Source organism: Anolis sagrei, chromosome Y (genome assembly GCF_037176765.1).
Source record: "Anolis sagrei isolate rAnoSag1 chromosome Y, rAnoSag1.mat, whole genome shotgun sequence".
NCBI lineage: Eukaryota > Metazoa > Chordata > Lepidosauria > Squamata > Dactyloidae > Anolis > Anolis sagrei.
The window spans coordinates 33,463,896-33,489,973 of record NC_090035.1 but is presented as its reverse complement, the minus strand read 5'-3'; the positions used below and the strand labels follow the sequence as shown (position 1 = coordinate 33,489,973).

Sequence of the window (26,078 nt, the reverse complement as noted above, 5' to 3'; positions counted from 1 at the left end):
TGTGAGAGGCTTCTCTCATGTCCCCGCATGGTAAGCTAGAGCTGACAAATGGGAGCTCACCTGCTCCCTGGATTCAAACAGAAGGGGTGCTTGAATGTTTTACCATCTTATGGGAGACTTCTCTCATGTCCCTGCATGAGAAGCTGGAGCTGACAGACAAGAACTCACTCTGCTCCCTGGATCAAACTGAGGGGACGCCCAGATGTTTTAGCATCCTGTGAGAGGCTTCTCTCATGTTCCTGCATGAGAAGTTGGAGCTGACAGATGGGAGTTCACCTGCTCCCTGGATTCAAACTGAAGGGATGCCCGAATGTTTTAGCATCCTGTGGGAGGCTTCTCTCATGTCCCTCCATGAGAAGTTGGAGCTGACAGATGGGAGCTCATCCTGCTCCTTGGATTCAATCTGAGGGGCTGCCCTGATGTTTTAACATCCTATAGTAAGCTTCTCTCACGACCCTGCATGAAAAGCTGGAGCTGACAGATGAGAGCTCACCCCGCTCTCCAGATTCGAACCACCAACCTTTCGGTCAGCAGTCCTGCCAGCACAACGGTTTAACCCATTGCACCACCGGGGGCTCCTACTGGGATTTAAAACTACAATTTCAGTACATACCCACAGGCTTTGTAACATTCAATTATTGGATCTTGGACAATCTTATCCAACTGCTGCCCCTGTTGGAAACTGATGACCTTTTCATTGTCTCCAGTTGGCATCTGGATGATGGAGGTTGTCATCAGAGAAAACTGCTGGCACAAGCGTTTAACCCACCAGGGGCTCCTGAAGACCGACAGGTTGGAGGTTCGAATCCAGGGAGAGCGTGGATGAGCTCCCTCTGTCAGCTGCAGCTCCCCATGCTGGGACATGAGAGAAGCCTCCCACAAGGCTGGTAAAACATCAAAATATCTGGACATCTCCTGGGCAACATCCTTGCAGACAGCCAATTCTCTCACACCAGAAGTGACTTGCAGTTTCTCGTCACTCCTAACATGAAAAGAAAACTGGAAAGCACCAGGATGAGGAAGATGAAAAAATGAAGGACATCTCAAAGGCTCCTGTGAAAATATTTTGGGAGCCTCACCTTGGCGGCGCAGGCTGACTGTGGCAGAGCGGGCACCAAAGCAGTTCCAAGCTGTGCAATTGTGGGGGAGAACAAAATCATCATCATGCGTTGGGTCGATCAACAAAGCCGAGAGTACCCCTTGGTCCGTCACCACAGTGTCCACTGTGAAACGGTCCAATGAGCCGGCATCCAGGACTCTCTCGCCCCATGCCCAGGCCTGTTACAAGGGGAAGGAAGGAAAGGGAATCAGGATCACTTTGCCAGATGGGAGATGCCTGAAGAGTGAATAACATCCAGCTGGTACATGTGTAACAGCTGCCATACAGAGGCACCTTTAAAACAGCCACACAACTTGTGACATTACCCACCATGAGGTTGGCTTATTATGTGCAGAAGGAATTCATTGTGCAAAAAAACCCTGCTTATTTTCTCCATGCTACTGCAGATTCTTTATGCCTGTTTGCAGTCCGGGTGCAGAAATAATAATAATTATCATCAGATCTGCATAGTCAGCTGCAGCCTACAAATAGCTCACCAGATGTTAACAAGCACCTTGTGGCATGATTGAAAAGCTTCATGTTATGTGCCAACCCTTCTCTGATCATTCTGACATGGCAGGAGCAAAGTCAGCAGGCTTTTGCTGCAACGTGCAAACATTTTTTGCTTGTATTGTTTGGCTGCCTTTTTCAGAATGTCATTTTTACCAGCATCTCATAAACTTTTGAGGCATGGTGCCAGAGGTGGCAAAAGCAACTCACATCATGTCCCAGCCAACATGGACATCATCTATTCTGATTTGGGGAGCTGGAGTTCCAAAAATAATTTGCCAGGCTCTGCACAGCACTACATTTCACTGTTTAAAAAGCATTTCTGCATACAGTCCTAACAGATTGGTATCCAGGATGTACTGTGCGAGGAAACAGATTTCAACCTCTATTTGTTTTGCTGTTTTCTCGGGGCTAATAGCATTAGTACATTAAACATTTAATGTCCAGTTGAGTCTAAATTCCTTCCTTACTCCTCAATAGATGAGCTCATCTCAGCCTGATCTGGATTGAAACCAACATATATGAGTTGGGGAAGCCGAATCTTTTTTTTTTAAAGGGTCAGTGTGCAATAGTGGTTTGAGCACTGCTCTAGAGAACCGGATTCAAATCCCTGTTCAGCCATAGAAACCCACAGAGTCCCCATCTACACTGCCATATAATCCAGTTTCGGAATGCAGATTAAGTGCATTGAACTGGATTATATGACAGTGTAGATTTATATAACCAATGCAGTTCAATTTGCATTATAGGAATCTACAGTGACCATTATAATGCAGTTCAAACAGGGATTTTGTCCTGCATAGTGTCTAGATCCAGGGAAGTCATGCTACCCCTCTATTCAGCCTTGGTCAGACCACATCTGAAATCACACTGTGTCCAGTTCTGGGCAACGCAATTGAAGGGAGATTACTTACTTACTTACTTACTTACTTACTTAGGCGATCCCTCGCTTTCTGAGGATGATTGTCTTCCAATATTCTTGTGGGTCCGTATGTGGCTGTGGAGCCCTATTCTTGCTCTGCATCTTCTTCCGCAGTGAGGGCATTGGTTTCCAGGTGGAAGGCGGTCTCGGCCAGGGTTGGCTTGATGCGCCTTCCTCTTGACACGTTTGTCTTTTTCACCCTCCACTCGTGCCTCCTCAAATTCTGCAGCACTGCTGGTCACAGCTGACCTCCAGCTGGAGCGGTCAAGGGCCAGGGCTTCCCAGTTCTCAGTGTCTATGCCAGAGTTTTTAAGGTTGGCTTTGAGCCCATATTTAAATCTCTTTTCCTGTCCTCCAACATTCTGTTTTCTGTTCTTGAGTTCGGAATAGAGCAGCTGCTTTGGGAGACGGTGGTCGGACATCCGGACAGCATGGCCGGTCCAGCGGAGTTGGTGGCTGAGGACCATCGCTTCAATGCTGGTAGTCTTTGCTTCTTTCAGCACGCTGACGTTTGTCCACTTGTCTTCCCAAGAGATTTGCAGGATTTTCCGGAGGCAGCGCTGATGGAATCGTTCCAGGAGTTGCATGTGACGTCTGTAGACAGTCCACATCTCACAGGCATAGAGCAGGGTTGGGAGGACAATAGCTTTATAAACAAGCACCTTGGTATCACTACGGATGTCCCGGTCCTCAAACACTCTCTGCTTCATTCGGAAAAATGCTGCGCTTGCAGAGCTCAGGCGGTGTTGTATTTTGGTGTCGATGTTGACTTTGGTGGAGAGGTGACTGCCAAGGTAGCGGAAATGATCAACATTTTCTAATGTTACACCATTAAGCTATATCACTGGCATTGGAGAGGGGTTGGCTGGTGCCTGCTGGAAAAGCACCTTGGTTTTTTCAATGTTCAATGACAAGCCGAGCTTCTCGTACGCTTCTGCAAAGGTGTTTAGAGTGGCTTGTAGATCTTCTTCTGAATGCGCACAGACGACCTTGTCATCAGCATACTGGAGTTCTATAACAGATGTTGTTGTAACCTTGGTTTTGGCTTTCAGTGTGCTGAGGTTAAACAGCTTGCCATCTGTCCGATAGATAATTTCCACTCCGGTGGGAAGCTTCCCATCAACAAGGTGAAGTATCATAGCGATGAAGATGGAGAATAGAGTTGAGGCAATAACACATCCCTGTGAAGGGAGATATTGACAAGCTGTAATGTGTCCATGGGAGGGCGACTAAAATGATCAAGGGTCTGGAGTACAAGCCCTATGAGGAGCAGCTTAAAGAGCTGGGCATGCTTAGCCTGAAGAAGAGAAGGCTACGAGGAGACATGATGGCCATGTATAAATTTGTGAGGAAAAGTAATTGGGAGGAGGGAATAAACTTGTGCTCTGCTACTCTGGAGACTAGGATGCGAAACAATGGCTTTAAACTACAGGAAACGAGATTCCACTTGAACATTAGAAAGAACTTTCTGACTGTGAGAGTTGTTCAGCAGTGGAACTCTCGGCCCCGAAGTGTTTGGGAGATCTAATGGGGACCACAATCCATGCTAAAGTGGATTTTTAAAACCCACTTCAGTGTAGGTTTTACCTCTGTCTGGAAACATCCATTGATGGGGCCTGAGTGATACTGAACAAATCACACTCCCTCAGTCAGAGGAATGCAAAAGCAAACCTCAGCTGAATAAATCTAGCCAAGAAAACCCCATAATAGCTTTGCTTTAGGATTGCCGTAAGTCAGAAACAACAAACAGCCAGAGAAGGAGGAGGAGACCCAGGAGAAGATTTTGCTCCAAACAAGAGAACTCTTTTCATCCCTCATTATCTTAGTTGTAAAGGTAAAGGTTTGCCCTGACATGAAGTCTAGTCATGCCCGACTCTGGGGGATGGTGTTGTTGTTGTTGTTCATTCGTTCAGTCGTCTCCGACTCTTCGTGACCTCATGGACCAGCCCACGCCAGAGCTCCCTGTCGGCCGTCACCACAACCAGCTCCTTCAAGGTCAGTCCAGTCACTTCAAGGATGCCATCTATCCATCTTGCCCTTGGTCGGCCCCTCTTCCTTTTACCTTCCACTTTCCCCAGCATAATCGTCTTCTCCAGGCTTTGCTGTCTCCTCATGATGTGGCCAAAGTACTTCAACTTTGTCTCTAGTATCCTTCCCTCCAATGAGCAGTCGGGCTTTATTTCCTGGAGGATGGACTGGTTGGATCTTCTCACAGTCCAAGGCGCTCTCAGAACTTTCCTCCAACACCACAGTTCAAAAGCATTGATCTTCCTTCGCTCAGCCTTCCCTAAGGTCCAGCTCTCACATCCATAGGTTACTACAGGGAATACCATGGCTTTGACTATGCGGATCTTTGTTGCCAGTGTGATGTCTCTACTCTTTACTATTTTATCGAGATTGGACATTGCTCTCCTCCCAAGAAGTAAGCGTCTTCTGATTTCCTGGCTGCAGTCTGCATCTGCAGTAATCTTTGCACCTAGAAATACAAAGTCTGTCACGGCCTCCACATTTTCTCCCTCTATTTTCCAGTTGTCAATCATTCTTGTTGCCATAATCTTGGTTGTTTTGATGTTTAACTGCAACCCAGCTTTTGCGCTTTCTTCTTTCACCTTGACTAGAAGGCTCCTCAGCTCCTCCTTGCTTTTGGTCATCAGAGTGGTGTCATCTGCATATCTGAGGTTGTTAATGTTTCTTCCAGCAATTTTCACCCCAGCTTTGCATTCCTCAAGCCCCGCACATCGCATGATGTGCTCTGCATACAAGTTAAAAAGGTTGGGTGAGAGTATGCAGCCTTGCCGTATGCCTTTCCCAATCTTGAACCAGTCTGTTGTTCCATGGTCAGTTCTTACTGTTGCTACTTGGTCCTTGTACAGATTCCTCAGGAGAGAGGGAAGGTGGCTTGGGATGGTGCTCATCTCCATTTCTAAGCCAAAGAGCCAGTGTTGTCTCTAGACACCTCCAAGGTCATGTGGCTGGCATGCCTGCATGGAGCACTCTTACCTTCTGTTACGCCCAGCTTCTGCTAGGTTGGCAGAAGCTGAGCCTAACAGTGGGAGCTCACCTCGCTCCCTGGATTCGAACCGCCAACCTTTCAGTCAGCAAGTTCAGCAGCTCAGCGGTTTAACCCGCTGCACCACTGGAGGACCCTGGTGTATTTTAGTGTATGTAGGAGAATATCTATTTGAAAAATAACTAGGGAAAGAGAGATTACACCTCTGTACATGATGCCTCTGATCTGTGCTTGGCCCAGGCATGTTTACTTTAGAGTAAGAAAGAAAAGGAGTCTAGCTTCATATTACATTTTTGATGCACTGTGCAGTTTAGCCCTCTGTTATAAATGGTAATCCCTTTCCTGAAACTAGCTGCCTGGGTGATTCTCCCCACAAGGGCCTTTTTATGGCCTCTATTTTGTGGGGTGGGAAGATTCAACCAGAGAAAGAACACAGAGAAGAAAGGTTAATCTCCTAAAGCTTTATAGCCTTCATCCATACCAAGTTGCCTTTATGACTTGAAAAAAAAGGACAGGACTAATTACAAATCTTCTGTTGTCTCATCTAGTCTGCTTGGGAAAATTAGAGCCCAGAACGGTGTGTTCCCTCAGCTGAGAATGTCAAAATTCTGGGCCAAGAAAAGCTGAATTCAGCAACACATATACATTCCGCAAATCTAGCAACTCTACACAGATAGTTACTTCTTCATTTTGTCCATTCCAGTCTCGCCCTGTTGATTTTAGGGAGGAAAAAAAAGAAATTCTCTTGTTAAAGGCCACCCCGACCCCCTACTATACAGTGCTTTTCCCCAGAGCCACCTTAAACCCACTCCATGAAGCTATGTTTGGAATGTGGAGAAAACCTTTGTTCTCATCTAGCACTCCCTGAATAAATTGGTCGGACCCCTTGTCATCCCCAATAGCTGAATGGGAGTTGTGGCTGAACACATTTGGAGGGCACCAGAATGGCAAAAGGATACAACGAGGATTTGTCGCTCCATTTCTCAAAATGGAGTTTGACAATTTCTGGAGGGTTGTTGTTGTTGTTCATTAGTTCAGTCATCTCTGACTCTTCGCGACCTCATGGACCAGGCCACGCCAGAGCTCCCTGTCAGCCGTCACCACCCCCAGCTCCTTCAAGGTCAGTCCAGTCACTTCAAGAATGCCATCTATCCATCTTGCCCTTGGTCGGCCCCTTGTCCTTTTACCTTCCACTTCTGGAGGGTAAGATGCTATTAATGGCTCTTAGAGACAATGGCATAAGGCATACACTCCAAGCTCAGTGACTGTGTACTTTGGAAAACAAAAGTCTTAAGTGCAAACTGTTGGAATTCAACCCCACACTGCCCAAGACTCAAGTCCTCAACAAGGAACTGTTCAATTAGATTAGTATAGACTAATGGAGCCTCCAGTAGCGCAGTGGGTTAAACCCCTGTGCCGGCAGGACTGAACACCTATAGGTCACAGGTTCGAATCCGGGGGAGAGGCGGATGAGCACCCTCTATCAGCTCCAGCTCCTTATGCGGGGACATGAGAGAAGCCTCCCACAAGGATGATAAAAACATCAAATCATCCAGGCGTCCCCTGGGCAACGTCCTTGCAGACGGCCAATTCTCTCACACCAGAAGCGACTTGTAGTTTCTCAAGTCGCTCCTGACACGACAAAAAAAAAGTATAGACTAAGAGTTTTCCTTTCCCCCATGACTCCTAAATGACAATTGGGGATGTGTCTTTTTCTTCTCTCTTTCCTCTCATTCTGATTGGTTGTTTACAATGGATACTTTCCTACTGCAAGCTTTTTTGAATCTGACTTCCGTCTTCTTACACTTTAGTATGAAAACTATGTGCTGTGTGCTTTGATATCTCTCTCTGCATGTGTGTCAGAGGGATGTAGTGATTGAATTTTCCCCCTCTCTTGAAACTTTAGAAGAGATGGGTGTTAGAGTAGCTCAAACCCAGTTTTTTTATTATTAAGAAATGCAGTTATTTCTTATTGTAAATAAACCTTCTGTGATTTTTTTTAAGGTTTGACTCTTGCATGTTTGCCTCTGAATTCTTTACAGCCACATCACACAGAATTTCATGCTCTGCTCGCTAATGAGCTGATGCTCAACTTTTGTATCCTGTTTGTTTTTGGATGCTCTGCTATATATTTTAAGGTAGTTTTTCCTAAAACAAATAATATTCAGATGACAATGGCACTTAGACACCAATAGAAAGAGTGCATTATTATTTCTTATTTTTGTAAATAAACCTTTTGTGATTTTTAAAGATTGGACTCTGCATGTTTGCCTCCCAAGCTCTGAATTCTTTACAGATGCATCAAAAGGCACTTTACGCTCTGCTCGCTAATTAGCTAAATGCTCAACTTTTGGATCCTGTTTGTTTTTGGATGCTCTGCTATATATTTCAAGGTAGTTTTCCCTATCAGAAACAATATTCAGGTGCTAATGGCATTTAGGCATCAATAGAAAGAGTACATTATTATTTATTTTTGTAAATAAACCTTTTGTAATTTTTTAAGATTGGACTCTGCATGTTTGCCTCCTAAGCTCTGAATTCCTTATAGCCATATCACACGGCATTTCATGCTCTGCTCATTAATGAGCTGAATGCTCAACTTTTGTATCCTGTTTGTTTTTGGATGCTCTACTATATATTTCAAGGTAGTTTTCCCTAACACAAATAATATTCAGATGATAATGGCACTTAGACACCAATAGAAAGCGTACATTATTCAGCTTTGCTTTTGTTCTTAAGGATGCCTTATTTACCATGTACTATCATTTTACTTTTTAGTCAACACATGGCCCTCCAGATGTTGTTGGGCTATACCTGTCACCAAGATAGCAAGTTACAAGGGATCATAGGAGTCGCACTCAAACAGCATCTGGAGGGCCACACACTGCCCGTTCCTGTTTTAATTTGATATAGCAACTGTTTTTACAATGGAAAGGAAGGTCAGAAATATCTGTTATACATGCTACTGTTCATATTGTAATAAAATTGGAAGAATATACCTTTTTGTCCTAGTGTTGGCCACAGAACTCAAAAAGGATGCACATTTTGATCACAGGTATTATATAGGATGTATACATATACAATACTATTTATGCATTAAAGATTAGAAACTGGATGTATTTTAGACCAGAACCTGCATTCCCCTAACTGTTAAACTCTACAGTCGATGTTGACAACCAAGCTTGGATGACACTATAATGAAAGACCAGATTAAAACAGGAGGAAGAGCCCTTTGGGCGAAGTAGTACAATGAGGCACTCACAATCCGGTCAGGTGGAGGGCTGCTTCCCACTGAGCACTCCAGCCGTGCCTTGGCACCCACTGTAGTCTGCTGGCTGGGTCCTGCGCTGATGATGGGAGGACCTGGAAACAGAAATGCTGTCAACACACCATCTAAAAAACATATGCCACTCCTCCTACCTGCCCCAGCTAGGCTTGGAAGGATATGACCAGACTTAGATGACTGCCTGGCAGAATGTCAGGTGGTGGGGCTTGTGGATTCATTACTTTAAGCACTGAATCACAAATCTGCTGTAGTAGGGGAGTCTCGCTTATCCGACTTAAGGTTATCCGACATTTTGTCTTATCCAACGCTCTTATCTGACCCCCCCCCTTTTCCTCTAGCATTTCCCCTTCAATTAAAGAAGCACTCCCCAACTCTCTTTCCATTCCCAATAAGTGAAAAAGTCAAGAGAAGAAGAAAAGGAGGAAGGAAAGGGGGGAAAGAAGCAGGACCAGAAGTAGAAGTGTCCTCCCTCCTTCCCTCTGTGATTTCCATACTCCTCTTCCGCCTCCGAGCACTTCCTGCTGGGCCACTCTAGCCCTGAGGTGCTGCCTTGCTTTAACTCTGTTGTTAGTATTCTAGGTGTCCAACACCACATCGGATAGGTAACAGGAGACTCCGTATTATCCGACATTTTTGTTTATCCGACATTCTGTCAGGCTGTTTATGTCAGATAAGCGAGACTCTACTGTATATTATTCCCCATGATGCCACAAAGAGGCTGTCTCGTCAACCCCACTGCATCAGCCTCAAGGGAACCCTGCCCCCCTTACCGTTTACAGCCAGTGCCACCTCCTTCTCAGCCACTCCGATGCTTGGCACGATAGCTTTGCAGACGTAAATGCCGGCATCCTCCTGTGTCACTGCTTTGAGGTGCAATGTGTTGCCGTTGCTCAGCACCTGCTGGTACACAAAGTCTTGGTTGTGACTCTCTTTGAAAACTGAGGGAGTTTCCTATCTGACTCTTTTCAGACAAAGTGGGGTCAAGGGAGAACAGGAACTTCTCAATGAGGATGGTGTTGATTCTGGTTTGAGCTAGGGGAAATGAAATTTTGGGCTACAATCATCTCTTGTGGATTTCATGAAAGGGACTTCTGGTTCCCTCTTCCCTAAGTCTCACTCTGTACAGACAAATGATGTTTGGGTATGGAAGTGGATAGTACACCTAGCTTATTGTTATTTTGGTCAAGATTGGAAAGCATTACTTTTAAAAACTACACACTCCGGACTCTCCCAGCCCATATGGCTGATGGCCAAATTGGCTGGAGAACTTTGGGAGCTGTGGTCCAAAAAATATAATAATAGATTTTCGTTATCTCAGATCTGTTATGGTTTGCAAGGTACAACTGGATAGAGATTAGAAGTGTGGATGTCTAGCTCACTAGATACTTGTTCCTGTTCCTGTAATTTCTATATATATATTTGTCAAACATTGGCAGTCTACTTACAACACTAGATCCCTTCTTAGTCCAGGCCAAAGTAAGCGGTGGATTCCCAGTCCAGGTACAAGTGAAAGACGCATCTGAGCCAATATCTACTGTTAAAGGCTTGAGTTGAGAGATAAGGCGAGGTCCAACTGTGGGCAAACATTAGAAGGGAAGGGGTATTTCTGAGCATTACCAGAGTGGAATATTCAGGAAACAGATCTACAAAGGAATCTGGGAGTCCTGTCCCCATTTGTTCACAGCTCACCTCTGCCATTGATACATTAGGTCATTCTCACCTTGTGACAATATCTCAGCCTCAGTCCCCCTTCTATAAGGTAAAGGTGATATCGAGCTACTTTTAGTAGGGTCTCCTCGAGAGAAGAGAACCCGAGGACCGCGCCAAAAGGGCCCTGGATCCCTTGGTGAGGCCAGCGAAGACAAATTGTGATAAAAATATTAAAATAATAATGCCCCATCAAGGTGGAAGAAGTCTCCAGCAACCGAGTTTTATTTGTGATTCAGCTGAAATCAGATGCATTGCAGGAATCATTCTGCTGCAAGCATGGTGTTACAGAATTTCCAAGCATTTTTATAGCACACAGACAAAGGAAAACAGTTTCAAAACTCCCGCCCGCCCTCTGCCGGCCGGCTTCATGCTGATTGGCTGATGCTGAAACAGCTGGGAGGAGGCTGGGCGGCCCGCCCCTGCTCAGGACCAATCAGCGCGTTTCTTCGCCCCTAGGGGGCCAATGAGCGCCCTCCGCTCGCCTCGCAAGATGGACAAATCAGGAGAGAGGAGGCGGTACGGCCATGAACAATGGAGGGGGGAAATGATGGGATTAGGAGTTGCCAGCAAGCCTTTGTCGCAGGCCGGCAAGGTGTGATCCTGGCAAACAAAAGTTTTCCTGTTTGGAATGGCTTTGGGGAAAAGAATATTTGGCTAGACAACGGACCTCAAAAGGTGGATCAACGTTGTCTCTGTGTGATTTAATCAGTCCTTTCTTCCAGGTTTCTGTTGACCCCCTCCCCTCGCTGGCCATGCTCCGAGGGCTAGGGTTGGGAGTCAACAGTATTGTCCATGCAAGTGAGTCAATCAGGGAGGGCTTGGGGAGAACAAAGGAGCCTCTCCCCAAGGCAATACAGTAATCTTCAGGTCACACCTTTTATGGGGCAAGGGTCGGCAGGAAAGGCAGGCTGGGGAACATATTACATTTCATACAATATCTCCTTACACACATTTCATAAGGGGAAAACCCCATCCCCATCTCAGGAAAATTTATTACAATATTTGATCTTTATTATAACGTAAACTGGAGATCTCATAGCCCTCTGGTGAAGGCGCGTGGAAACGGAGGCTGCTTGCATTTCAAGGCAAGCATCACCAGAAAGTTCGTGGCCAGGGATATGGTAAACAGTCCAGTTCATGAAGCAGAGAGTCAATAAGAAAAGGCAGAAGTCCAGCGATGGGCGCTGGGTTGGGTAGTAACGAAGTCCATCGTTCGCCCTTTAGAGAACTGTGTCTCTCTCCAGGGGCCGGGATTCCCACCTGGCCGCCTTCCCCGGGTCCCCCATGGGTGACCATAGTGAGTCCCTGGCTGCGGGGTCAGGCAGGGGCGAGCGGTATCGAAGAGAAACAGGCAGCCTTGGAAGAAACCGGCAAAATCTGACAGACAGCTGATTGCTGTCAAATAATAATACTTTAAACAAAATGATTATTCCCTGAGCGCAGGAGTCCAAAATGAGGAAAGCGAGATGGCAGTTAGTGTTAGAATTAAGAGCAGAAAAATACAAAATTAGAACGGCGTCATTCCTCCATATTACTGTTTTAGTGGTTACTGGGGTCCAAAACCATAGGCTCTTGGACGAATCTCAATGGATTGTCCTTGACGAATGCACCGGGGATGTCGAGGAGGAGGACAACACTTTTCACCTACACAATTCACACCAACAGGATCACTTTTCTGGAGACCTACACACTACATTGCACAAAAGGGGCCCTATCATTCCTGAAAGTAAACAGGTCTTGGTAGTAGGCGACTCCCTCCTTAGAGGAACGGAAGCTGTCATTTCCAGACCAGATGGGATGGCTCGAGAAATATGCTGCCTACCGGGGGCAAAAATACACCATATCACTCAGAGGCTCACCAGGCTCCTCAAGCCCTATCACCATCCTCCCCTCATGTTGATTCATGTAGGAACCAATGATACTGCAAGGCATACGTTTCAAAAGATCACAAATGATTTTCGAGCTCTAGGAGCAATGCTAAAAGAATGTAATGTACAGGTGGTCTTTTCATCCCTCCTCCCTGTTGTAAAACACGGACCCACAAGAGCCAGAAAAATAGTACAGGTCAATGACTGGCTTAGAAAATGGTGTCAGGAGGAACGCTTTGGCTTCCTCGACCATGGCCTGCTATTCCAGGAGGATGGCCTACTGGCAAGGGATGGGGTGCATCTCACACAAGTAGGAAAACACCTTTTTGCTCACAGACTCGCAAACCTCATTAGACGCACTTTAAACTAGGTCCACCGGGGGAGGGGGACAACAGCCTTGCGAACACTACTTTACCCATAATGTCTGGGAATCACCAGAAGGCTAAACGGAGGGCTGCACAAACACAACAAGGACCAAGTACCAAAAGCACAATAATCCCAATTAAACAGCTCAAGGGAAGATCCCAGGGGCTCACATGTCTTTACACTAATGCACAGAGCATGGGAAATAAACAAGACGAACTCCAACTTCTAGCACTACACCACAAATATGATATCATAGCCATCACTGAAACCTGGTGGGATGACTCCTATCGCTGGAATGTAGATATCGAGGGGTATAACCTCTTTCACAGAAACCGAACAAAGGGGAGAGGAGGCGGAGTAGCCTTATATGTCAAAAACTCTTATGCTGCAGAAGAAATTCAAGACAGCAATCTGGGAAACCAGCTTGAAATCATCTGGATAAGAATCAAGGGAACTGGGACTCAAAAAGATGTCGTTGTAGGCGTCTACTACAGACCCCCAAGCCAGGAGGAAGATCTTGATGAAGTCTTCTGCCAACAGTTGACCAAACAGGCACAGAAAGGAGATGTAGTAGTCATGGGCGATTTCAACTATCCCGATATTTGCTGGAAAACAAACTCGGCCAAGAGTACAAGGTCCAACAAATTCCTCGCTTGCCTTGCAGACAATTTCATGGTCCAGAAGGTAGAAGAGGCAACAAGGGGATTGGCTACTCTTGATCTCATCCTAACAAATGCGGAGGACCTGATCGATGCGGTCGAAGTGGTAGGATCCTTAGGGGCAAGTGACCATGTGCTCCTGCAATTTGAGGTACAAAGGAAGGCCGAAACTAAGACAAGTCAAACCCGCATTTTGGACTTTAGGAGAGCTGATTTCCAAAAAATGAAGGAAACGCTGAGCAGCATTCTGTGGACACAGATACTAAAAGACAAGGGAGCTACAGAAGGATGGGAATTTCTCAAGAGTGAAATACTCAAGGCGCAATTGCAAACCGTGCCAACAAAGAGAAAAAATAGGACAAGTGCAAAGAAGCCAGAATGGATGTCCAAAGAACTTCTAACTGTGCTAAGACACAAAAGAGACATGCACAAGAAGTGGAAAAGGGGAGAAATCACCAAAGAAAAATTCAAACAAATAGCCAACACCTGTAGGGAAAAGGTCCGCAAAGCTAAAGCAAAAAATGAGCTCAGACTTGCCAGGGACATTAAAAACAATAAAAAGGGCTTCTATTCTTGTGTCAGTAGAAAAAAGAAAAACAAGGAGGTGATAGGACCTCTTCGAGGAGAAGATGGGGCAATGCTGACAGGGGACAGGGAAAAGGAAGAACTACTTAATGCCTTCTTTGCCTCGGTCTTCTCACAAAAAGAGAGTCTTCAACCTCAGCAAGATGGAGTGGATGAGGGATTGGAGGACATCCAACCCCAAATTGGGAAAGAAGTTGTCCAGGAATACCTGGCCGCTCTTAATGAGTTCAAGTCCCCAGGGCCAGATCAACTACACCCAAGAGTACTGAAGGAACTAGCAGAAGTCATTTCGGAACCATTGGCAACCATCTTTGAGAGTTCTTGGAGAACGGGAGAAGTTCCAGCAGATTGGAGGAGGGCCAATGTGGTCCCAATCTTCAAGAAGGGAAAAAGGGATGACCCAAACAACTACCGTCCGGTCAGCCTCACGGCGATACCGGGCAAGATTCTGGAAAAGATTGTTAAGGAAGCGGTCTGCAAACACTTAGAAACAAATGCAGTCATCGCTAATAGTCAACATGGATTTATCAAAAACAAGTCATGCCAGACTAATCTGATCTCTTTCTTCGATAGAGCTACAAGCTGGGTAGATGCGGGGAATGCCGTGGATGTAGCGTACCTGGATTTCAGTAAGGCCTTCGACAAGGTCCCCCATGACCTTCTGGCAAGGAAACTAGTCCAATGTGGGCTAGGCAAAACTACGGTGAGGTGGATCTGTAATTGGTTAAGTGGACGAACACAGAGAGTGCTCACTAATGCTTCCTCTTCATCTTGGAAAGAAGTGACAAGCGGAGTGCCGCAGGGTTCCGTCCTGGGCCCGGTCCTGTTCAACATCTTTATTAATGACTTAGATGAAGGGCTAGAAGGCATGATCATCAAGTTTGCAGACGACACCAAATTGGGAGGGATAGCCAATAGTCCAGAGGACAGGAGCAGAATTCAAAACGATCTTGACAGATTAGAGAGATGGGCCAAAACTAACAAAATGAAGTTCAACAGTGACAAATGCAAGATACTCCACTTTGGCAGAAAAAATGAAATGCAAAGATACAGAATGGGGGACGCCTGGCTCGAGAGCAGTACGTGTGAAAAAGATCTTGGAGTCCTCGTGGACAACAAGTTAAACATGAGCCAACAATGTGATGTGGCAGCAAAAAAAGCCAATGGGATTTTGGCCTGCATCAATAGGAGCATAGTGTCTAGATCTAAGGAAGTAATGCTACCCCTCTATTCTGCTTTGGTTAGACCACATCTGGAATACTGTGTCCAATTCTGGGCACCACAATTCAAGAGAGATATTGACAAGCTGGAATGTGTCCAGAGGAGGGCGACTAAAATGATCAAGGGTCTGGAGAACAAGCCCTATGGGGAGCGGCTTAGGGAACTGGGCATGTTTAGCCTGAAGAAGAGAAGGCTGAGAGGAGATATGATAGCCATGTATAAATATGTGAGAGGAAGCCACAGGGAGGAGGGAGCAAGCTTGTTTTCTGCTTCCTTGGAGACTAGGACACGGAACAATGGCTTCAAACTACAAGAGAGGAGATTCCATCTGAACATTAGGAAGAACTTCCTGACTGTGAGAGCCGTTCAGCAGTGGAACTCTCTGCCCTGGAGTGTGGTGGAGGCTCCTTCTTTGGAAGCTTTTAAGCAGAGGCTGGATGGCCATTTGTCAGGGGTGATTTGAATGCAATATTCCTGCTTCTTGGCAGGGGGTTGGACTGGATGGCCCATGAGGTCTCTTCCAACTCTTTGATTCTATGATTCTATGATTCTATGGCGGTTTCGATATCCGCGATTTTGCCGAACGCAGATTCGGGGTCCGGGGGGGCCAGTAGGCGCCCCCCAGCAGGCTCACAGCTCTCCGGAGCCTGGAAAAAGGTTTATTTTAATGTTGAATTAGTTTGAGGCAGGGAAAGATACAAAAGTATCAAGTGGAAAGATTAAGTGTTGCAAGTTTCAGGTACTTTTATTAGGGCTTGTTACAAGGTAGGGAGAGGGGGAAAGCAGAGAAAGGCTGCAGGCATTCTTATTATTGAGCTGCCTGCTGGGGCACATTCCATCAGTTTCTTCCAATTGTGACAACCAGGAACTGCGGAACTCTCCGCTGCAGTGCAGGCCAATCGTTGGCGGGGGCCCTCCGCCATCAAAGGTTTCCCCTGACATTAAGAATAGTCATGTCCAACTCTGACTCCATTTCTAAGCTGAAGAGCCAGCGTTGTCCATAGACACCTCCAAGGTCATGTGGCTGGTATGATTACATGGAGCGCCGTTACCATCCTGCAGAAGCAGTACCTATTGATCTATGCACATTTGCATGTTTTTGAACTGCTAGGTTGGAAGAAACTGGGTAACAGTGGGAGCTCACCCCACTCCTAGGATTTGAACTGCCAACCTTTTGGTCAGTAAGTTCAGCAGCTCAGCAGTTTAACCCGCTGCACCACCAGTGGCCCCTTCTATGACATAGGGATATATTCCAGCCAGGCAACAGACAGAGGAGCAGTACTATAAAGGTGTGAGAGAGAATGTATCTAAAGGGCTCTGAACACCATTATGCAAATAGAGATGACATGAAAATAGAAACTCAAGGTGTTTGACCAAACCTGGTCTGAATAATGGGCAGCATTGCTGAGGCAGGAGCAGCAGGTCATGGTCATGGGATACAGCCCAACAATGTTTACAGGGCTGCACAATTCCTTCCCTGAGATAAAGCCCATTCCCCACATATCTCAGGATCTGAAATCCATTTTGATTAATACTCACAATGCACATCTACCAGCGTACTGACATTGGTGCTGCCCACAGAGTTTGACACTTCACATGACACAGGTTCGGTGAAGAAGGACTGGTCAACTGTTGCCTCGTAACTATCACCATTGGCCTCTGAAATTGGCACACTTCCTTTGGCCCACCTGTGAAAGTAGGGATGGTTTCAGGAGATTGGAAGAACCTCATAATACGAAACTCTCCCCTGTTCTTGGTCTTAACATCTAAGCATGCAATATCCGGTATTGTCATTAGGGGGCACCCTGGACACATCACTGATGCTGCCTGATTTCTGTGTGGTAGGATTTCCTATTCTTCCATATGGTTTTTAGCTTCCCACAAAATGAATATTCATTTAGAACACTAAACACTATTCCACTTCCGTTACCCTTAAAAAGAATACATTCTAAAGTTAGGTTTGAACAACTTGGTATTATGTTGCAAACTGGGGGCTACTGTAACATCCCAAGAAGTGAGAGATTCTATGTATGGGGAGAACAAACTGTGGAAGATACCAAACATTTCTTGATTGACTGTCCAGTATATACTGAACTGTGGTACAGATATTTACATCCAATATTGTCCAATTTTAGATCCCCCAACAGAAATGACCTTTTGACACTTTTGACACTGAAAAGGTCCGCAAGGCTAAAGCAAAAAACAAGCTCAGACTTGCCAGGGACATTAAAAACAATAAAAAGGGCTTCTATTCTTATGTCAGTAGAAAAAGGAAAAACAAGGAGGCGATAGGACCTCTTCGAGGAGAAGATGGGGCAATGCTGACAGGGGATAGGGAAAAGGCAGAACTGCTTAATGCCTTCTTTGCCTCGGTCTTCTCACAAAAAGAGAGTCTTCAACCTCAGCAAGATGGAGTGGATGAGGGATTGGAGGACATCCAACCCCAAATTGGGAAAGAAGTCGTCCAGGAATACCTGGCCGCTCTTAATGAGTTCAAGTCCCCAGGGCCAGATCAACTACACCCCAGAGTATTGAAGGAACTAGCGGAAGTCATTTCGGAGCCATTGGCAACCATCTTTGAGAGTTCTTGGAGAACGGGAGAAGTTCCAGCAGATTGGAGGAGGGCCAATGTGGTCCCAATCTTCAAGAAGGGAAAAAAGGATGACCCAAACAACTACCGTCCGGTCAGCCTCATGTCGATACTGGGCAAGATTCTGGAAAAGATTGTTAAGGAAGCGGTCTGCAAACACTTAGAAACAAATGCAGTCATTGCTAACAGTCAACATGGATTTATCAAAAGCAAGTCATGCCAGACTAATCTGATCTCTTTCTTCGATAGAGCTACAAGCTGGGTAGATGTGGGGAATGCCGTGGATGTAGCGTACCTGGATTTCAGTAAGGCCTTCGACAAGGTCCCTCATGACCTTCTGGCAAGGAAACTAGTCCAATGTGGGCTAGGCAAAACTACGGTGAGGTGGATCTGTAATTGGTTAAGTGGACGAACACAGAGAGTGCTCACTAATGCTTCCTCTTCATCTTGGAAAGAAGTGACAAGTGGAGTGCCGCAGGGTTCCGTCCTGGGCCCAGTCCTGTTCAACATCTTTATTAATGACTTAGATGAAGGGCTAGAAGGCATGATCATCAAGTTTGCAGACGACACCAAATTGGGAGGGATAGCCAATAGTCCAGAGGACAGGAGCAGAATTCAAAACGATCTTGACAGATTAGAGAGATGGGCCAAAACTAACAAAATGAAGTTCAACAGTGACAAATGTAAGATACTCCACTTTGGCAGAAAAAATGAAATGCAAAGATACAGAATGGGTGACGCCTGGCTCGAGAGCAGTACGTGTGAAAAAGATCTTGGAGTCCTCGTGGACAACAAGTTAAACATGAGCCAACAATGTGATGTGGCGGCAAAAACAGCCAATGGGATTTTGGCCTGCATCAATAGGAGCATAGTGTCTAGATCTAAGGAAGTAATGCTACCCCTCTATTCTGCTTTGGTTAGACCACATCTGGAATATTGTGTCCAATTCTGGGCACCACAATTCAAGAGAGATATTGACAAGCTGGAATGTGTCCAGAGGAGGGCGACTAAAATGATCAAGGGTCTGGAGAACAAGCCCTATGAGGAGCGGCTTAGGGAACTGGGCATGTTTAGCCTGAAGAAGAGAAGGCTGAGAGGAGATATGATAGCCATGTATAAATATGTGAGAGGAAGCCACCGGGAGGAGGGAGCAAGCTTGTTCTCTGCTTCCTTGGAGACTAGGACGCGGAACAATGGCTTCAAACTACAAGAGAGGAGATTCCATCTGAACATTAGGAAGAACTTCCTGACTGTGAGAGCCGTTCAGCAGTGGAACTCTCTGCCCCGGAGTGTGGTGGAGGCTCCTTCTTTGGAAGCTTTTAAGCAGAGGCTGGATGGCCATTTGTCAGGGGTGATTTAAATGCAATTTTCCTGCTTCTTGGCAGGGGGTTGGACTGGATGGCCCATGAGGTCTCTTCCAACTCTGATTCTATGATTCTATGATTCTTGCAAGGACAGGAAAGATCCACCATAATCAGAGTAAGCCTTTTTATTCTGAAAGCTATCAAGAAAAGAGCACATTTCCTGAAAGAAGAACCAGGAAAATAAGATTTTGACTGTAAATAGGTCAGCTGCTGTCCCTCCTTTTTGCCTTGTCTTTTATTCATGTTGTACTTTGAAATGGTCATATGACTGGTCAAATAAATAAATAAATAAATAAATAATTATTATTATTAACCATTCTTCTGACTCCTACCTGTACCCAGTCACTTCAGAGTTGGAGGTGGCTGTGCAGAGGAAGCTCACTTTGCCACCCTCAGGGACAGTTTGTGGTTGCACAGACAGGATTACAACAGGCGGATCTGAAAGACAGAGAAGATTAGATAAAAGCCTAATAGGAAGAAGTCAATGATATAGTAAAGAGTTACCTCCTTCCCAAGCCCAACCTTTCATATATTCAACTTCCTATTTAAGATCCCTTTCCCGATGGGAAAACTGCCATCAGCACTGGCAGCTCTTTCTATTTAATGAAGCCCCAAGTTTACTTGGATCCCTTCGTGCCCATTTCTGCATCTCCCTAGGAAACACAACCTACAAAATAACTACAGACCCACTAAGAAAATCCAGCAATGGACAAAAGGGATCCTCTAAACTCTGCAGGTGTCTACCGTATATCATGAAGCTGTGGACAAGTCTACATAAGGACCACCAAACACAGCATTGCCCAAACATGCATCAAGGAACATGAAAGGCACTGCAGACTACTTCAACCGGAGAAGTCAGCCATAGCAAAGCACTTGATGAACCAACCTGGACACAGCATATTATTTGAGAGCACAGAAATGCTGGACCACTCTAACAACCACCATGTCAGACTACACAGAGAAGAACCTTAAATCCATAAGCATGTAGACAATTTCAACAGAAAGGAAGAAACCATGAAAATGAACAAAATCTGGTTACCAGTATGAAAAAAACTCTAAAACACAGAAAAAACACAGGGACAGCTAATCACCCCTCAACAAAGGATTCCTCCAGGCAGTTAGATGCCACACTGGAAACTGTCAAGACATTAAATCAAGGTGGCCAACAGAAACATTAACACCTACCTCCAACAGACAAGAATTCTTTCTCCCACCCTGAACATTCCACAGAGATAAACCCCACTTTCCTTGTTTCCAACAGACCTCACAACCTCTGAGGGTATCTGCTATATATGCAGGCGAAACGGCAGGGGAGAATGCTTCAGCAACATGGTCATACAGCCCAGAAAACACACAACAACCCAGTGATTCTGGCCATGAAAGCCTTCAGCAATATATCTCCCTAGATACCTTGTTACCTACCTACTTACCTATCTACCAATGAGGTCTCCTCTAGAATTTACTAGGCTTATAATGCAGAAAGATTAGGAAGCTACAATTTCACACAGTTTGCCCCTCCAGGTTTCCTGTTCTTCCTTAGCCATGAAGATGCCACATTTTTAGGAGCCTGGAGCCAAAGCAATCTACAGAGAATACTGCTTATTCAGCACAAAGCGGCTCCAGTGGTCTAGGCCCATGATAACTCTTCTAGTGTATTTTGCAAAAAAGAACAGGCAGAGCATCTATATATAGCATGTTTGCATTCCAAGCTATATATCTATGGTTAATAAATAGTATAGTTTGCACACTTAAATACTATCCTTGATGTTCAGATTTCTAAACCACTCTCTGACCTTGAGCAAGTCATGAACTTGACCTATTCTGAGGAATGGGATGACTTCACTTTCTACATGTGAATAGAGGTCCTCACCTGTACCTTCATGTCAACATCATAAAGACATTATCATCCAATTGCACTAGGAGCCCCAGTGGTGCAATGGGTTAAGCCAGTGTTTCTCAACCTGGGGGTCAGTACCCCTTGGGGGGGGGGGGTTGTGAGGGGGTTTCAGAGGGGTCACCAAAGACGATCAGAAAACACAGTATTTTCTGTTGGTCATGGGGGTTCTGTGTGCCAAGTTTGGATTTGAATCCAACATTGGTGGAGTTCAGAATGTCTTTGATTGTAGGTGAACTATAAATCCCAGCAACTATAACTCCCAAATGACAAAATCAATCCCCCCCCCCCCCGACTCCACCAGTATCCAAATTTGAGTGTATCGGGTATTGATACCAAATTTGGTCCAATGAATGAAAATACATCCTGCATATCAGATCTTTATGTTACAATTCATTACTGTAGCAAAATTACAGTTATGAAGTAGCAATGACTAATATGGCTGTTTATGTAGTTATAAATAAAAATAAAAATAATAATACTTTATTTATACCCCGCTACCATCTCCCCAAGGGACTCGGTGCGGCTTACATGAGCCCACAATACATCAATAATAAAAACAATAACAAGTAATACAAAACAATAAAAATAAAACTCATAACAGAAAATAAGCAATAAGCAATAAACAGTTTTAATAATGCTGTATCTATTTGGTTTTACCTGGTTTTTAATTACGCAGGTGTGAGTCCATACAGTGTGTAGTATATTAAGGGTGCGTCTCGCCATCGATATATGTAGCATTTTGATGATTTATAGGATTTTAGTTGTGTATTTTATATTGTATTTAATAATCCAGTTTTTATGTATTTATCTATTTGTCTTATATGTGAAAGACCTATGGTCTAAGCATCAAATTAACTTGATAGATCTCCATGGTTCACGGATGCATTAAGTCAGATGAAACTTGAGCAGACGAGATTAGAACATAAATGGAGCAAGAAACCCGATGAAGCATCGAAGTCAGCTTTCGAAATACATCGAAAAATCTACGAAGCAGCCACCAGAGAAGCCAAGAAAGAATATAATTCCTCATTGATAGCTTCTGCCAGATCTCGACCTGCTCAAAAATTTAAAATTGTTCGTAACCTCACAAATCCAACCCATCTGGCCAAAGATGTGGCTAGTCAAGATATTACAGCAGAGACTTTTCAGAGCCACTTCATAAATAAGACCAATCTGCTCCGTGAAGGGCTACCTCCCACAGAGGACACATCGAGGGAACTAAAGGCCTTCTGGCCATCTAGTGGCCAACTTCTTGAATATTTTATGTTATTAGAAATGGAAGACTTGGAAAAAATTCTGGCTGCAACAAGACCAACTACCTGCTCCCTTGATCCTTGCCCCTCCTGGTTGGTTAAGGAGTGCTGGGAGGGACTACGAGATCCCTTAAGGAGCATCATCAACAGTTCCTCGGAGCAAGGAATTTTTCCAGATTGCCTTAAAGAGGCAGTAGTCCACCCTCTCTTGAAAAAACCAAGCCTAGACGCCACCATACCTAGTAACTATCGCCCAGTTTCAAACTTTCCATTTTTAGGCAAGGTGATTGAACGGACAGTGGCGGGGCAGCTACAGCAATTCTTAGATGAGACTGCAGGTTTGGACCCCTTTCAATCAGGATTTCATTCAGGTCATGGGACAGAGACTGTCTTGGTAGCTATTACTGATGAAATTCGTCATCAGTTAGACCAGGGGTCCTCAAACTTTTTAAACAGAGGGCCAGGTCACAGTCTCCCAAACTGTTGGAGGGCCGGATTATAATTAGAAAAAAATATGAATGAATTCCTATGCACATTGCACATATCTTATTTGTAGTGCAAAAACAATACGATAATTAAAATAAAGAACAATTTCAACAAATATACAATTATTAGTATTTCAATGGGAAGTGTGGGTCTACTTTTGACTAATGAGATAGGATTGTTGTTATTGTTGTGTCAACCTAAGTCATTTCAGACTTAGGTTGACCCTGAGCGAGGGCCGGGTAAATGATCTTGGAGGGTCGGATCCGGCCCCCGGGCCTTAGTTTGAGGACCCCTGAGTTAGACCGAGGCAGATCAGAGCTATTGGTACTCTTGGACCTCACAGCTGCTTTTGACACCGTGGACCATGACTTGCTGATTCATTGATTGGCTATGTCTGGTGTACGAGGTTTAGCCCTGAAATTGTTCAATTCGTTCCTCCGGGACTGGAGACAGAGGGTGGAGTGGTTAGGCCAAAGCTCTGAGAGCTCCTGCCTTTGCTGTGTGCTATCCTCTCGCTCCTGTTATTTAACATCTATGTCCGACCACTTGCTGGACTGATGTGAAGCTTTGGCATAGAGTGCTACCAGTATGCAGATGATACCCAGCTACTCTTACGTCTCAAACCTGGGACAACCGTGATTCCTGAGAACTTTAGGCTGTGTTTGGAAGCAGTGATGAGTTGGCTGCGAGCGAGCAGACTAAAAGTGAATCCTGCAAAAACTGAGATACTCTGGTGCTCACCAATGCTTTCTCTTCATCCTGGAAAGAAGTGATGAGCGGAGTGCCGCAGGGTTCCGTCCTGGGCCCGGTCCTGTTCAACATCTTTATTAATGACTTAGATGAAGGGTTAGATGGCAGGATCATCAAGTTTGCAGACGACACCAAATTGGGAGGGATAGCCAATACTCCAGAGGACAGGAGCAGGATTCAAAACGATCTTGACAGATTAGAGAGATGGGCCAAAACTAACAAAATGAAGTTCAACAGTGACAAATGCAAGATACTCCACTTTGGCAGGAAAAACAAAATGCAAAGATACAGAATGGGGGATGCCTGGCTCGAGAGCAGTACGTGTGAAAAAGATCTTGGAGTCCTCATGGACAACAAGTTAAACATGAGCCAACAACCGTGATGTGGCGGCAAAAAAAGCCAATGGGATTTTGGCCTGCATCAATAGGAGCATAGTGTCTAGATCTAGGGAAGTAATGCTACCCCTCTATTCTGTTTTGGTTAGACCACATCTGGAATATTGTGTCCAGTTCTGGGCACCACAATTCAAGAGAGATATTGACAAGCTGGAATGTGTCCAGAGGAGGGCGACTAAAATGATCAAGGGCCTGGAGAACAAGCCCTATGAGGAGCGGCTTAAGGAGCTGGGCATGTTTACCCTGAAGAAGAGAAGGCTGAGAGGGGATATGATAGCCATGTATAAATATGTGAGAGGGAGCCACAGGGAGGAGGGAGCAAGCTTGTTTTCTGCTTCCTTGGAGACTAGGACGCGGAACAATGGCTTCAAACTACAAGAGAGGAGATTCCATCTGAACATTAGGAAGAACTTCCTGACTGTGAGAGCCGTTCAGCAGTGGAACTCTCTGCCCCGGAGTGTGGTGGAGGCTCCTTCTTTGGAATCTTTTAAACAGAGGCTGGATGGCCATCTTTTAGGGGTGATTTGAATGCAGTATTCCTGCTTCTTGGCAGGGGGTTGGACTGGATGGCCCATGAGGTCTCTTCCAACTCTATGATTCTATGATTCTATGATTCGTAATTGTTTCGTAATTGTTTCGTAATTGTTTCGTAATTGTTTCGTAATTTTACGAAATTTCGTATATTTCGAACTTTTTAAAAGAAAAACTTCAGAATTCTTTTAAAAAACGAAACACAAAAACCCCCTAAAAACGAAACGAGTTTAGAACCAAATTTTTCCGTAGTTACCCAAGCCTACTACCAACTTTATTTCCTTTCCAGACATGCCTCCTACTCCCAATCCAAAGACTTACATTGCACATTGAGGGGGGGCTGTAGTCTGCTTTCCAGCTGGGGCTGCTGGGTTGCTCACTCGGCATGTAAAGGAACTGCCCATGTCCCGGCTGCTTGGAGTCAGGAGAAGGATGCTGACAGCCACTTCTCGCTTGCCATCATCCATCAAGGCCTGCAAAGGAAAGCACAAAACATTGTGTGCTTAATACAAGGGTGACAAGGAAAACAACCTCCAGTTATCTAATAGTAAATTTTATAAACCTGTTGCTTCAGACCCCACTAAACACATACAGTCCCTTATCAGGGTTGTGTGCCAAGAGGGATTATCCTTGGGATTTATCTCTTCTTCCACATTTAAATATCTACAGAAAGAATTTCCTAGAATACCCATCTTCTATACTTTACCAAAGATCCACAAAGGTGTTATTCCCCCCCCAGGCCGACCCATTATTTCAGGTTCATCTTCAGTGCTGGAACCAGTTGCTAAGTATCTGGACTCTTTTTGCCAACCCTTTGTCCCTCTCTGTGACTCCTATATCAAAGACACAAAGCACTTCATTAATGTTATAGAAAATCTCAAAATAGAGCAGGATAGTGTTTTAGTAACTATTGACGTCACTTCACTGTATACCAACATTCCATTAGATGGGGCCTGTACTACCATAGAGAATGTGCTCCATAACAGAACCAAGTTACACCCACCCACACATTTCCTTATGGACCTGGTAGATATAGTTTTGGAGAAAAATTATTTCCATATTCAAAATCAATTTTACTTTCAGATCTTTGGTGTGGCAATGGGCAGTCCATTGGCCCCCTCTGTTGCCAATTTATTTATGGCAAATTTAGAGAAGACTGTATTATTAAATCCATCTTTAAATATGTATCACACCAATATTTTATACTACGGACGATTCATTGACAACATATTCATGGTATTTAAATCAACCGAGGCCGCAGTAGGATTCTCTAATAGGATCAACACCATACATACGTCTATTAAGTTCACCAGCCATCTCAACCTGTCACATATTAATTTTCTGGATGTTACAGTCTATAAAGATCACAATAAACTTTTGGTCAAGAACTTTAGAAAACCCACAGATAAACATTTTTATCTTCATCACAACAGCTTCCACCACTTTAGTTTAAAAACCAATCTTCCATTTTCACAGCTCCTCAGACTTAAATGTAACTCAAGCACCAAGGAACAGTTTATTCAGGAAAGTGTCACTTTAAGCCATGAGTTCAGAAATAGAGGCCACCCCAAACGTG

General features: G+C 44.9%; 1 protein-coding gene across 1 annotated transcript in view; it reads right to left on the bottom strand.

Moving 5' to 3' along the window:
• The window catches only part of LOC137095587 (kin of IRRE-like protein 1), a 99,529-nt gene that overhangs the window by 26,382 nt on the left and 47,069 nt on the right, over positions 1-26,078 (bottom strand). The window contains exons 6-12 of the mRNA XM_067462366.1: positions 24,831-24,975; positions 19,523-19,628; positions 16,776-16,924; positions 10,273-10,400; positions 9,598-9,724; positions 8,804-8,904; positions 1,080-1,278 (exon numbers count right to left, since the gene is read on the bottom strand). Coding sequence (XP_067318467.1) covers positions 1,080-1,278; positions 8,804-8,904; positions 9,598-9,724; positions 10,273-10,400; positions 16,776-16,924; positions 19,523-19,628; positions 24,831-24,975 — 955 coding nt within the window. The remainder of the gene's footprint in view (positions 1-1,079; positions 1,279-8,803; positions 8,905-9,597; positions 9,725-10,272; positions 10,401-16,775; positions 16,925-19,522; positions 19,629-24,830; positions 24,976-26,078) is intronic.